General features: G+C 35.9%; 3 protein-coding genes across 4 annotated transcripts; 1 reads left to right on the top strand and 2 right to left on the bottom strand.

Moving 5' to 3' along the window:
* Positions 1-76: 76 nt before the first annotated feature.
* LOC126853182 (fatty acid binding protein 1-B.1-like) lies at positions 77-1,185 on the bottom strand. Its single transcript, XM_050598729.1, has 3 exons — positions 853-1,185; positions 299-403; positions 77-216 (listed from the first exon to the last, which is right to left on the bottom strand). Exons 1-3 carry the CDS (start codon positions 1,093-1,095, stop codon positions 160-162), a joined length of 405 nt encoding a protein of 134 aa, XP_050454686.1. The 5' UTR covers positions 1,096-1,185; the 3' UTR covers positions 77-159.
* Positions 1,186-4,109: 2,924 nt separating this feature from the next.
* On the bottom strand, positions 4,110-6,847 carry LOC126853173 (malectin-A). Its single transcript, XM_050598716.1, has 4 exons — positions 6,112-6,847; positions 5,831-6,013; positions 5,689-5,746; positions 4,110-5,604 (listed from the first exon to the last, which is right to left on the bottom strand). Exons 1-4 carry the CDS (start codon positions 6,481-6,483, stop codon positions 5,396-5,398), a joined length of 822 nt encoding a protein of 273 aa, XP_050454673.1. The 5' UTR covers positions 6,484-6,847; the 3' UTR covers positions 4,110-5,395.
* A 3,899-nt stretch (positions 6,848-10,746) lies between these two features.
* Positions 10,747-13,964, top strand: LOC126853156 (heat shock 70 kDa protein cognate 4). Of its 2 annotated transcripts, XM_050598673.1 has the most exons (3): positions 10,747-10,913; positions 11,053-11,273; positions 11,871-13,964. In XM_050598673.1, exons 2-3 carry the CDS (start codon positions 11,069-11,071, stop codon positions 13,619-13,621), a joined length of 1,956 nt encoding a protein of 651 aa, XP_050454630.1. In that variant the 5' UTR covers positions 10,747-10,913; positions 11,053-11,068; the 3' UTR covers positions 13,622-13,964. The 2 variants fall into 2 exon arrangements, with proteins under 2 accessions (XP_050454630.1, XP_050454631.1); XM_050598674.1 differs by lacking the exon at positions 10,747-10,913 and having other exon boundaries at positions 10,920-11,273.
* Positions 13,965-14,176: the final 212 nt, after the last annotated feature.

Below are 14,176 nucleotides of genomic sequence, written 5' to 3'. Positions count from 1 at the left end.
ATGTTCAGTGATGTTCTCTGTCGTTCGATCTGATTCACACCATTAAGGAAATTGATGGAAAATAATATAGGAAACATTTTCTTTACACTTCGATCCTTTTAATAGAATAATCTGATACATCACATATTGCATACTATATATTTAAATAAGAAAATGGCTTTACAGTCTTTTGTATATGCGCTTGGCTTTAACATCGCTTCTATTGGTAGATACGTGCTGAAACGAAAGGAAGAAAAGAAACATATATAAAAATCTTTGTAACGTCATTGCATTCGTTTGTACTCAAAACTGTACTTACCGCGATCATTCCAGTGTCTGTTAATTCGTAGACTCTGGTCACTTTAAGATCCGGGGTTAAAGAAGTCTCCGTCTTAAAGCCGTTATCTTGTTTCGTGGTCACGCTCTGCAGCAAGGTCGAAAAACATAACAATTATCGGTTTTCTCCTCGTCAAAAGAAAGATTACTTCCGAATTGACCAAATCAATATACGTATTATTTTATCCAATTTTAATTTTATATAAATATAATTTTTTGAAAAGAAATATTAAGTAAATTTTTTCATAAATATTAGACGTTGTGGGATATATATAAGAACGCATAAGAACAAAAATACAAGCAAATGATGTGTTTATTTAAGTTACATTTGGATGAAATAGATGTAATAGGTAGATGTTATATTAATCATCGAAATATGCATATTAAATCCCTCAGAATTCTCATAGAAGAATAAAGTATTCCAAATACTAATCTTAAATGAACTAAAAACCCTTTCAGACTCTTAAACTTCTTGTCATCTCCCGGATTATGATGCGATTCTTTCGCTCATTCAAGCGACATTTCGTATCAACTCACAGTAAAACTGACGCTCTGAGATGGAAACCGCTCATCGTAGACCTCCCCGAGCTTGAAGGTATTGGTGACGGTATTGTCCTGACTGGTGACCGTGACTACCCACTGGTCGCCGTTCTGCTGGATCTCCACGACTGGCGTAGACTGCAAGAACGTGTCCGTGAGCTCGGACTTGCCGATGGTCTTGACAAATTCATCCGTATTCTCGCTCGACACGTACTGGTATTTGCCGACGATCTGTGCCATGATGGATATAAAGTAAGGATTAATCGTCACGTATAAAAGTTAGGATCAAGGCAAGCCGTTGAAGAAATACTCCCGGCGTATCGAAGTGCGCCGGCTTTTATAACGACATCCGTGGACTCGGGGCTACGAGGGAGGGGAAAGAGATTTTGTTAAGGGATATCTCTCCGCAGGAGAGAGGAAGAGAACCGCCGGCCAATCTGCTGATGATTCCGGACAAAGTATTCGACAGATTATATTATCCGTCGACGGATGGATAGAGACCCATCGTACTGTCGTCGTTGCTTCTGATGTGCCCTTCGCGCTCGTCGAGGGGCCGAAGGGAGACGCCGCATTTATTCGCGTCCATTTGCTGGCACTTGTGCGTTAGTTAGTTGCAACTTACATCCTGCCCCGGCTCTCGGAACGGGTGAATTTAATGTCTTTCTTGATACGCAGAGGAGAAAGATTTCTATCATCGGCAATTTCATCTTACTATATATATTTTTATAAACGAATTATAGTAATGCACAATTGTTTAACTAACAGAATATTATATAAAATATCTAACTAACTTGCTGTTAAATTTATCATGTTTGAATTGCATTGATAAAATAATCGATATATGCTGTAAACGATAATTACTACAAAATTTTAGAAAAAATTTAGATATATTTGTACATTGAATTAATCGATGGAAAATGACATTATGTAATGAACAAGATCATCGTTTTCATTACTAACGACAAATAAACAACCGTACCTTAGCAAAGGGAATCACAAAGTCTATAACGAGATAACTGCAATTTAATAATTAATCTTATATATCGGTTTGATATCGTCGATTTCCCTTCTTATCGCGTATTTATCTTGAGAGTGCATACCTTTTTAGTTAAAAAGTTACATTGCGCTTATCGCGATGGAGCAAAGTTAAACAGGACAGATGGGTGTTACGGGCTTAAATTTCGCGATAATTTGAATAACACTTGAGACGGAGCATCGATCACAAATATGTATGCCTGTCTGTGCGAGAGATATGAAAGTACATAGGTCGCATATACGTAAGCGCAAGCTGCATCGGATTATGCCACCTGGTCGTCAAGGCCTTTTTCTCAAACGATTATACAGACACACACGAATAAGATATTCTTAGTAATGTGATATCAAGCACAAAAAAATAACTGTCAATTTAAAAAGATTCACATTGGTGACATCATTGATAGGAGTGTCACAAAATCATTGGATGTCCTTTAGCAGATTTATTGGCCAATTCAAAGTCGATTTTTCGAAAATATCATCGTTTATTTTAATAAATTTCAAATATTTTCATCGTATCTTTGTAACTAAGCATCAAATGAAAAAAATTTTATTAATTTTTATATATATAAAATAATAAGTTTTTGATTAAAGAATGTAGTTTTGTTTTTTCTGACTCTCTAAAGTTTAGTTTGCGAAAAGTCTCTTTTCCAATTTCTTATCATTTGAACGTTACATTTTACTAATAATGAGAGGAAAAATCGACTCCGACTTAATCAGGGAATCTGCCATTAAAAGTACATCCGGTGATTTTCGGACACCTTGTGTATATGCATATATCTCGTATCTCGACCAAGAGTCAAGAATCAGCTCCAGAGAGCGATCGCTCCGCGTTTCACGGTCACCAGACGAGAAGGTCAATGATCATTATCCATTAGTCATCATGTCATCGTTCCTATTAATCAAAACGGAAAATACATCATCTTTATGTAATATTAATAAAACGAATGAATCATATACGCGAGTTGATACATTTACACGGAAAAATAGACATATAAGAAAGTTCTACGAAATATTCAGAGGAAACAGTCTATATAAAATTCTGATAACATTTTTATAATATTTTATATATATATCTCGTATATATTTTTAATTTCTGTTTTCATGGGAAACTATCCAGCAAATGAATTCCTATATTTTTACACGTATACGTTTGATTTTCATCAATCGATATGATAAGAAATATTATATGTGTGGTTCTTCTTTGAAGGCAATAGGGGACAATCGCCACTCCTCGCAGATTGCTTGTCCCCGCCTTCCAAAACCATAAGTATAGCCATGAATTGACATCTAATTGCCAGCGACGAGCATCAAAGACTTAGATGATGCGTTCCGCCGCGCCGAGTCACGTGATGTCTCCGCCGTCTCGTATACATGGGATGAATGAGCTTATTCCTATTAAGAACGTACATGTATGTACGATTCTTTACGTTGCATGACGCTCAATTGAATTTATTGTACCTACAGTGTATATCCTCCCGGTTCCTGGTTATGCCACAATTGTATGTATCGATAATCGACGAAGTATTCAACGATTTCCTTCGATGCTGCAAAATAATAAAAGCCATAATTCTCATTGATGTATACAAGACATTAATCTAAAAATCTTTCAGTTAAAGAAACTAATATTTATACATTATATTAAAAAAAAAGTATTACTTTTCATATAAGCGGTTCGAATGCCACGCGAAATGTCCAAAGAGCAGCAGAAGAAAGATAGCAGTGAGATGTTAATTTATTTTTTTGGGAAATATATGAAGATTAATATTTTGATATAACTTTATAAAACTCAATGGGAAAGAAAAAAAAAAAAAAAAATAGGAAGAGATTAATCATTTCTCGCTATTTTGACGCCGAATATGATTCCGGTTCACATATTTTACTTCATCATATTACACAATTGTGAAAAATTTGCAGTTAAAATTGCAAAAAGAGATTTGAACATATCTTATCATATAATCATTTATATATGACGTTTGCAACAGATTTCTCAAAATTGTGATACGAGAACAAATCAAAATCGCATTTAATATAAAAAAGTGCGAAAAATTGTTAAAAAAAAAAAAAAACACTTTTTATCGAACTGTGTTATCTATTAGATAATATCTAATCTATAACATAGATTTAATATGTATATATGTGTGCGATATAAGATTACAGTTTTGAGCTGATAAACATGAATTGAGGCTTCTTTTTCGTTTATAGAAAAATACGAAGAAATATATAAATAATCTCTCATTTATTGTTTCTCTTTCTCTCTCTTTTAAACATGTAAAAAATTGATATATTACGAACGCACGTATTTTGGTATTTAATAGACTATAAGATTTTCAATTGCAATAACCACATTTCGACATAACAATTCTAAACTAGAGAGAGGTTTGTTTTAACTATATTATTCATGTCACACGCGCGTTTTAACATATCCACCTAAACTCTTTATATTATAAAATGAAAGAAAAATACGAGTAAACAAAACATATACACAAAATGTTTCATGATATATAATAAATCTTACAAAACACGCGTTATTAGAATATAAAATAAAGAAACAAGAAAATTTCATAACAAAATTCATCATTCTGGAAATTCCATATGTGTCTCAAAATAATACTCTTATTAAGTCAACTATATTCACCTGATACATGTGAAATACATATACGCAAATAATTTCAAAATTCTCAACTTTAATTTTTAATGACTTTTAATTAATCTAGATTTAATAAATCTGAAGTTGACGTTCGATTACTAAGAAATTAAAAGTTGAAAAGCTACAATTAATGATGATCTCATTTAAAATTAAACTTTTCCTTAAATTAACAATTTTATAAATTTGTTGAAAATCTAATATTAAAATTAAGGTGCAGTATTTTGAAACACTTTTTATATCAGATATCTCAAATATATTCACTGAACTTTTATTTATCTTTAAAATAATCATTAATGTCAGATGTTAAAGTATCAAAAATTTTTATTTTGTTTTTTCTAAATTTAAGCAATTAAAAATTTTTTAAAGCGCTTTGTGATGCTATCAACAGATAACACAATTTAGTTTTAAATAAAATTTATTTTAATTTTAAGAATTAAAGTCAAAGCTAGTAATTTTAAAAGTCGAAGATTTATATATATTATATATATATACTTATATAATTATCTAATTAAATAAAACTAGACATTTAAATGTTACAAAGTTTTGTATAAAAAAAAAGACATTGTCTTAATTTTCATCCGAAAAATGTGTGAAATGCTGTAAATAATTCATATGAAAGCATTAGAGGACGGGTAAAGAGAAGGCCCATCTCACATATTATATCTAGATTTATAAATTAATAAATACTTTTTTCACACACTTTCTCTTTAAATCTGGCAATGCCAAGAAGCATTAATTACTAATTATCTATTTACATATTTAAATGTTCTCCCATAGTTCGAGTGAGCCTAAACATTCGGGAACATTATTACCCTTAAGTACAAGGCATTTCTATGCACGTGTGCGTTTGTTATTTGTTTATAATTTACATAGACAGAATAATAAGGGAATAAAAGCACCAATGGCTACGAAAACAGGTAACATTACAGACGAATCATCTATCGAGTATGGGTCGGGTGTCCTAGGCCCACTTGTGTGTCGACTACGCACAGTAGTTTCTTCTTCCTCTTCCTGCATGGTTTGATATTCCTCTGGATCTTGCGGTATCGGTCCCAACTGTGGTATATCTGTGTAGAAACATATAATTTAGAATAAGAAAATCATAATTTTTGCTACAAAAAGATAATATTCATTAATGAAGAAATGCAAACCTTCTAAGGTGCCTTTCACAACAGCTATAGCATTTATTTTTGGATTGTCTCGGTAACCCTGTAAAATTACAATATTGATAGAATTACATGCTGTATCATATATATGTATAAAGTAAAATATATATATATATTAATCTCCTACCTTTATAAATTCTACTCTAATCTTTCCTGCCAAAATGTCTGATTCTTCGTCATTGTATATTAATTTTCCACCCTGTACCCTGAACGGGACATATTCATCATGTGCAACGCCTCGGCCGACTCTTTCAAAGATATCCAAATCAGCTACCACAGTATGATCACCATTTAGTACAACATCAAAGACCTGCTCAAAAGATTAATAACAAATTTGAGATACGTTACAAATTTAATCGAGACAACAATTTTCAAGAATGTAGTTACCATTTCGTGGAGGAAATTTACCTTCATATTCGGCGAATTGAAATAAACTTCGCAGAATTTGAGTATCATAACGTAATCGCCCTCCTGGCTAATTGGCACGTCGTATCCGAACGTACTGTGATGGTAACGCTCTGTCTGATAAATGATCTGATCCACGTTGTTGACGCGTCCTATGATTAACTGTTTACCGTAATCGGATGCCGTGCCGACCTTATTCATCAGAGGATCCTTAGCATAACGTATACCGTAACTGTCCGTGTGCGACTCGCCACCTGCGTTTACCGCATATATTACTTCCAGACAATGCGATTCGGGAATTCGCAACACGCCAAGCAGCAGCGGCAGCAACAATATTGCCGAGAGATTATTGTTGTTCCCCGTTGGCGATCGCATCCTTAGAACAGAAGTGTCATTCGCGGCTTGAGAAAATTCGACGGCTCGTGGAACACGAGGTACTCATAACTCGTTCTTCAGGATCCGTCGTTGTCGTTGCTTCTAGGCACGTTCCTTGCCAGGAATCGCATCGAATCGCAGTCGCATTGACTTTTATATCGCGTGCTGCAACCAAACGGCAGATTGAATCGAATCCGCTGAGTTTGTGAGAAAATATTGATACACAGCTGATACGTGGCCATATGTGTAATGCGATCTGTTATCTAACTAGATCTCCAACTTATCGACCGCACTACGTCAGTTCTTATCATGTCGAAAACGCCCATCATATGTCGCCACTTTCCTGTTTTACATCCGTCAGATATCTTATTATATTTTCAATTATCTGTAAAGTTTGGCAGTCGCACAATTGACAGATTGAATATATATTATACAAAAATTAATTATTATTATCTAATATATTAGATTATATTACAAATAAAAATAAAATATATATATATATATTTGCTTGTATCAATACTTGCATTTTATTTTTATTCTACATTTCAATGTAAGCTTTTTATCGATCTGATAATTAAAGGATAATGTTAGTTAAAATGTCACTTTTGTGACGTTAAAATGTGAGAAATTCGAGCAACAAGGAGACACCTTGGCTTTATTATTTTTTTTTATATATATAAATTACATCATGCTTATCTTATTGCAATCTATGCATATCTATTCTGTTCATCGAAACTATTACTAATTTACAAGCGACACAACGAATTTGTGCCCGTTCAAAATAAATCTCTACAGTCTTATATTATATCGCTGCTATATTTATTTGCGAGGTCTTCGCGCTTATTTTCAGTGACAGCAAAGTCTCAATGAAAATCAAAAATACTTCGCGTGACGTATTTGTAAAAATATATATTTTCCGCGTCATGATGTACGTTTGATGCACTTTTGTATATATGATGTTCCACGACAAATTTTGATTTAATAGAATCTCGATTTGTTATATTTAATAATTAAGTTTAAAAATTATAAGGTATGTAAAAAAAGAGAGCATTAAATTGAATTTGTATTAAAAAAATTAACTTTAAAGTTAATTAAGGAAAACACTAATAACTGTTGAGAATTTGTCTCTCATTCTTGTCCGCAAACTATCAAAAAATACGCTTCCGTTCGAAACAAAGAGATTAAAGATTCGGAAACACCTTGGATATTATTGAAAGAAACACGTGGCCATCTGAATGTGATTAACGAGTGAAAAAGAGAGAGATAGAAAGAACAAGGACGAGCCGACTTATTATTGTCTCTTTTTTATTAGAATATAAACAAGAGATTTCGGATAGAACAAAATATAATATCAATGTAACAAAAAATTTTATTGCATCATAAAGTAAATAATTTAATTGTAAGACGTGGATATTCTTTATTTCACACATGTTTTTATTCGTATAGCAACGAATTATGAAAAACTTTCAATGACGAAATAACCGAAAATATCAACAGCAGTTTTTAAAAGTGTCCATGAAAACTGAATAGAATGTTAGGTTGGCAGAAGGAATAAGAAAGAAAAAGAGAATACTATATATGTGTATATACCTATCCTCTAAAAAAGGACAAATATATATGAAAAGAGAAGAAAAAGAAATGGGAGAGAATTTTTTTATAAATATAATTATATACGACAAATGTTATTCTGAAAATAAACTATTTTGTCGACTAATTCTCGGATCATTTCGAAAAATTCCATTTTTATATTCATATAAACCATTGTATTTATATAAATCAAATTTCTCCTTACGAAAGGAGATTTTCCTCGCATGAAAACTATGAAAAAGCGCCTGTGTAACTGATTCTTCGTATTTATAAAGCAACGAAAAATGGCTATAGTTAAAATAACTAATTGTGAGACAACTGAGCCATCTCTCTCTCTCTCTCTCTTTTTCTTCCTTCTTCTCCCTTCCTCTCTTTCTCTCTCTATGAATTATCTCCTGCTTGAATTTGTGTGTGTCAGCTCTAAAGAGAAACCGTTTGCAGCACATTGTTGTATTGCAGCTTCCTCAAGCAGCCGACGTTAAAGACCGTTACTGCTAAGCGCACCTGGCCCGATCTGGCCTAGCAACACCTTGACCTACGACGGTACATCTAACATGAACGTATCTTTAAATATTACATTCTTTTTATTTTTCCACAATAGCGTATTTTATATACATTAAAAAATATTGCACTAAAAAAATATGAATAAATTAACACTGGATTGACGAATCTCTTCTCTCTCTTTTTAAATTATATTTCCAACCATAATACACACACACGCACACATCTCGATAGAGAAAAAATTAAAAAAAAATTTCTCCTCTATCTTTTTTTCATGCTTTGTTTCTCTAACTTTTTCATATTAATCGACGTCGCGTTATCTCTTATCTTCCTCTGTGAAAACGTACATTATCGATATAAAACATCCATTTCAAGTGGTAGATTATAAGCGGATTATCGAGATAAACGTAATTCGCTAATTCTATTGCGAATAAATGCGTCATCAATGACTTGTGAATTTTTTTTGACTTTGTGAATTTAATATAAAAATAATTTAAATTGAATAGATTAATTAATTAGGACATAAATCCACGCGATTAATAGCTCTTATTTGCTCTTTATATTTGTTTGTATTTTGTTGAATTAGAGAAAGAAAGAAAAAGAGAAAGAGAGAGAGAGAGAGAGAGAGCTATTTCCACGCGATTAATTTCGTTGGAATTTAATTAACTGAATTATTAATTAAATTATTTTTATGTAAAAATTTTACTTTCCTAAAGATAATCATGAAGTTTCTTCGCATCTTCGCGTGTGTTTTATTTCTTTTATACGTTGTATTTTTCCAATATACGGTAAAAAAACTTTCTATTGTTTCGCTAACGTTCGAGAATTTCAAACGGTTGTGTTTATCCTTATATCGACCGCATGAATTGCACTTTCTTGCAAGTTTTTTCCATGCCAACGCAATAAACTTGACGCGCGTGTCCGTGATATCATGTGTATGAACATAAAGTCGCTCGTATATGCCTTACACAAGGAAGGTATGACTCATACCTGTATAATTTTTTCAGACCGCCGATTATATTCCATGCAGCAAATGTTCTGTCTGTCTAAAATGGCTAGAATCTAGATATCGATTTAATCAATATAGGATTGTGCGATTTTATCTTAATCTGTTAAAAAGAAAAATAGTAATTTTTTTTTACAATAAATGCACAGCAAGTCTCTGAAAATAGTGGTCAATTAAAATTAATGCAACTTCTACGCATATAGAAAGAGAAACGATTTCTATATTTGATTTGTAATTATAAATACAAATATATAAATTGCTACCGTGACTTGGAAAATCGAACAGAAATTCTACCAATTATACATATCACCAGTGTTGGATTCTCTTTCTCGAAGTTTCCAGACCAACACGTGTATCCAAGTCATATATATTCGTCGCTATAGCTTGGAAAATCGAACTTACCAACATTATATAATCGCGTAGTGAAATCTTTTTCTCTTTTATTTCTCGTGGTTACTCAGCACCAGGCATCTAATATGTCATGCGTACTACATGTGCAATGTAATTTTCCGTCCACAGCAAGATAACCTACATTCTAATCAATCATAGTCGTTATGAATTGTACAAGATACAATCGTGCAATAGATGAAGTCCACGAAGAGCTCGTTTCTTTTCTTTCTTTCTCGCATTATATACTATATTCGATCGATGCTTTGTCAAAATAAAGATACTCCGTAACCTCCCACGTGAATTCTCTGCCGTAAAATGCGCGCGGGAAAAGAATCGATCTCCTCGCGCGATTATTTCACCGTGACGTCACAAACACGCGAGCGTGCCATAGAACCTTGAGACGTTTCGCGCACGCGCGAGAATATACTGCATGTTTCTAGAATCAGAGCGCGAACATTCTCCATCCTTCCATATTTGATTTCCGCTTTCCGTTTGCTTTAGCTGGATTTGCCCGATGACGGACCTCCCACGTGTCCGTCACGGTCGCACACATGACGTCCGATCGTCCAAGAATTATTCTGAATTCCGGCGAATCGTTTCGGATTCGTTTCGTCGCGAGGTCAGGAATTTATTCCTGATCGATGAACGGTACTTATGTACGGACGCTCGGTTGATTCCCGCAGTGGAGGGGAAGGAGAAGAGGACGCCTGGTGGGTCGATGACGCACCGGCCTATTGCGCGTCAGGCTCGAACGGAATGGCGCTGCGATTGGTCGATGCCTAGTTCCTGCGCTGTGAGAATGTTCTAGAATACATCGACCTTATATATACGGGTCGTAGGGCGCGGACTTGGTTACTCACGTTGCGAATCGTCAAACGAAGAACTTCTTCGCTGTCCTACTTTGCTACACGGAAGTGAACCTTTATCGAAGCAGAAAACTCTAAAAGTATTGTGTTCTCTCTTTCGCGACGGTGTCTGATTTCTTTTTACCTTTCCTTTTTTTTTTCTCCCTTTTCTTTTCTTTCACCGCGCGTTATTCGTCTTCTGGCTTCCTCTCACGGAAATTTTGTCCTCGTGTCTTGCAGAATCGAAGAGAAAAAAATGGCGAAAGCACCCGCAGTTGGTATTGATCTTGGCACGACCTATTCCTGCGTCGGAGTCTTCCAGCACGGCAAGGTCGAGATCATCGCTAATGATCAGGGAAACCGCACGACGCCCAGCTATGTCGCGTTCACGGAAACTGAACGTCTCATCGGCGACGCCGCCAAGAATCAAGTTGCCATGAATCCCAACAACACCATTTTCGGTAAGTTGCCGCCTCTTTCTCCTCCTTGTTCATTCGCTCGGATAGGCGGGAATATTAATTACGTTAGCGAATTAAATCGTGACTCAGCAAATTCTCGGGAATCGGAACAATTAACTCGAAAGTATTTCACTTTATATATGTTGTGTGTATAAAGCTTAATTTATTAATGGCACTTTTTATTGATTAACTCTTGTAGGTCATTTTTTTCTTTTTTTGCTCCGTTGGTCATGTATAGGTCATAATGTCTTGTTGCAGATTTAGCCGTTTCAATGTATTTGAAAAATACCTAAAAAAATTATACATATTCTTTGATATCTGTAGAAAATAATCATATAATAAAAATTAAATAATAAATTAAAAAAATTTTTTTTATCGATTAAGTCTTTCGAGATATTCTATTATTAAAACATCGATAGACTTTTGTATATTTCTTTGATGACCAATAATGATTTAATCTTTTGATAAATATAAATAAATAAATGAGTTAAGATTTATTTTGAATAAATGAACATAAAGATATTTAATCACATTTTATAAAATATTAATTACAAAATCTTCAAGATTACTAACTTTATTTTCTTATTTTAAACATTGTAGATGCCAAGAGACTGATTGGACGTCGCTTTGAGGATCCGACCATTCAGGCTGACATGAAACATTGGCCCTTCACTGTAGTAAATGATGGTGGCAAACCAAAAATCCAAGTACAGTATAAAGGAGAGACGAAGACTTTCTTCCCCGAAGAAGTGAGTTCGATGGTTTTGGTAAAGATGAAGGAGACTGCAGAGGCGTACCTGGGCAAGACTGTTACCAATGCCGTGATCACCGTCCCCGCTTACTTCAACGACTCGCAGCGTCAGGCAACCAAGGACGCTGGTACCATCTCGGGCTTGAACGTGCTGCGTATCATCAACGAGCCCACCGCCGCCGCTATCGCGTACGGTCTCGATAAGAAGGCCACCGGCGAAAGAAACGTCCTGATCTTCGATCTCGGTGGTGGCACCTTTGACGTGTCGATCCTGACCATTGAAGATGGAATCTTTGAGGTCAAATCAACAGCCGGCGACACTCATTTGGGTGGTGAGGACTTCGACAACCGTATGGTCAATCACTTCGTGCAAGAGTTTAAGCGCAAGTACAAAAAGGATCTAACGTCGAATAAACGCGCTCTACGTCGCTTGCGCACAGCCTGTGAGCGGGCAAAGCGTACTTTGTCGTCGTCCACGCAAGCCAGCATCGAGATCGATTCATTATACGAGGGAATCGACTTCTACACTTCCATCACCCGGGCACGCTTCGAGGAGCTCTGCGCCGATCTCTTCCGCGGCACTCTCGAACCCGTTGAAAAGTCATTACGCGATGCAAAAATGGACAAGGCTCAGATTCACGACATTGTCCTTGTCGGCGGTTCCACACGTATCCCCAAGATTCAAAAGCTCCTGCAAGACTTCTTCAATGGCAAGGAGCTCAACAAGTCCATCAATCCCGACGAGGCTGTGGCGTACGGTGCTGCCGTACAGGCGGCCATCTTGCACGGCGACAAGTCCGAGGAGGTTCAGGACCTGCTCCTGCTCGATGTCACTCCGCTCTCTCTGGGTATCGAGACTGCTGGCGGTGTCATGACTGCGCTCATTAAGAGGAACACTACCATCCCGACGAAGCAGACTCAGACCTTCACGACCTATGCTGACAATCAGCCGGGCGTGTTGATTCAGGTATACGAGGGTGAGCGCGCCATGACCAAGGATAACAATCTGCTGGGCAAGTTTGAACTTAGTGGTATTCCACCGGCACCTCGCGGAGTTCCTCAGATCGAAGTCACGTTCGACATCGACGCTAACGGTATCCTTAATGTCTCTGCCGTGGACAAGTCCACCGGCAAGGAGAACAAGATCACCATCACCAACGACAAGGGCCGACTCAGCAAGGAGGACATCGAGAGGATGGTTAACGAGGCAGAGAAATACCGCAGCGAGGACGAAAAGCAGAAGGAGACGATTGCGGCTAAGAATGGTCTCGAGTCTTACTGCTTCAACATGAAGAGCACAGTCGAGGATGAGAAACTTAAGGACAAGATCAGCGCGTCAGACAAGCAGACGATCTTAGATAAATGTAACGAAATCATCAAGTGGCTTGACGCGAATCAGCTCGCCGACAAGGAGGAGTACGAGCACAAGCAGAAGGAGCTCGAGGGCATCTGCAATCCGATCGTCACGAAACTGTATCAGGGCGCCGGCGGTATGCCCGGTGGTATGCCAGGCGGCTTCCCCGGAGCCGGCGGTGCTGCACCTGGTGGAGCACCAAGCGGCGGCGGCGCGTCTGGACCTACCATCGAGGAAGTCGATTAAGAGTCATCTCTTATCTTCTCGACTTGCTACTGCCCATCGTCATCATTACCGCATTATCTAATATGCGCGATTAAACGAATAAACGAACATAGAACAATTACATACAGCTGCGGTCTTCGCTCTAATCATTCCGTTTTTATGTATATGTTCCTTTAGCGCGCGTCGTCTTTTATTAGAGTTCGTTTTTTTGTACTCTTTCTTCGAAGTAAATGCATATATGCTTTATTTACTTATTTATTTCATTTTGCGTACTGTGTACTTATAATTTAATCTGATATAAAGATCTGCATTGTTAATCTTCTATGTTCCAGATTCGTAAATATATCGAGCGATTCCCCAAAAATTGAATAACGCATTATTTTTTTATCTCCATAAGAAAGCTCCACTTAAGAAAGCACGATAATTTGATATGTAATTTAAAACACAGTAATTACAATTTACAATAATATAAATAATTACACTTTAATATTTATGAACCATCTCTTTGTAATTTATAATATTCTTAACGATATTAAATAAAAAATAGAACGAATATTTGAATAAAAAAATTGATTC

The sequence above is a fragment of the Cataglyphis hispanica genome, chromosome 11 (genome assembly GCF_021464435.1).
Source record: "Cataglyphis hispanica isolate Lineage 1 chromosome 11, ULB_Chis1_1.0, whole genome shotgun sequence".
NCBI lineage: Eukaryota > Metazoa > Arthropoda > Insecta > Hymenoptera > Formicidae > Cataglyphis > Cataglyphis hispanica.
Note: the sequence above shows the minus strand (reverse complement) of the source record. Positions and strands in the feature narration are given on the sequence as shown.

What these genes read in the sequence shown, in the direction of transcription:
- LOC126853182 (XM_050598729.1), bottom strand. Translation starts at nt 1,095, where the DNA reads ATGGCACAGATCGTCGGCAAATACCAGTACGTGTCGAGCGAGAATACG. An exon ending in CTCAGAGCGTCAGTTTTACT is followed by an intron (nt 404 to 852) that starts GTGAGTTGATAC and finishes ACCTTGCTGCAG; the next exon opens with AGCGTGACCACGAAACAAGA. An exon ending in CAGACACTGGAATGATCGCG is followed by an intron (nt 217 to 298) that starts GTAAGTACAGTT and finishes CTTTCGTTTCAG; the next exon opens with CACGTATCTACCAATAGAAG.
- LOC126853173 (XM_050598716.1), bottom strand. Translation starts at nt 6,483, where the DNA reads ATGCGATCGCCAACGGGGAACAACAATAATCTCTCGGCAATATTGTTG. An exon ending in TTAGAGTAGAATTTATAAAG is followed by an intron (nt 5,747 to 5,830) that starts GTAGGAGATTAA and finishes GTAATTTTACAG; the next exon opens with GGTTACCGAGACAATCCAAA. An exon ending in TGTGAAAGGCACCTTAGAAG is followed by an intron (nt 5,605 to 5,688) that starts GTTTGCATTTCT and finishes GTTTCTACACAG; the next exon opens with ATATACCACAGTTGGGACCG.
- LOC126853156 (XM_050598673.1), top strand. Translation starts at nt 11,069, where the DNA reads ATGGCGAAAGCACCCGCAGTTGGTATTGATCTTGGCACGACCTATTCC. An exon ending in TCCCAACAACACCATTTTCG is followed by an intron (nt 11,274 to 11,870) that starts GTAAGTTGCCGC and finishes TAAACATTGTAG; the next exon opens with ATGCCAAGAGACTGATTGGA.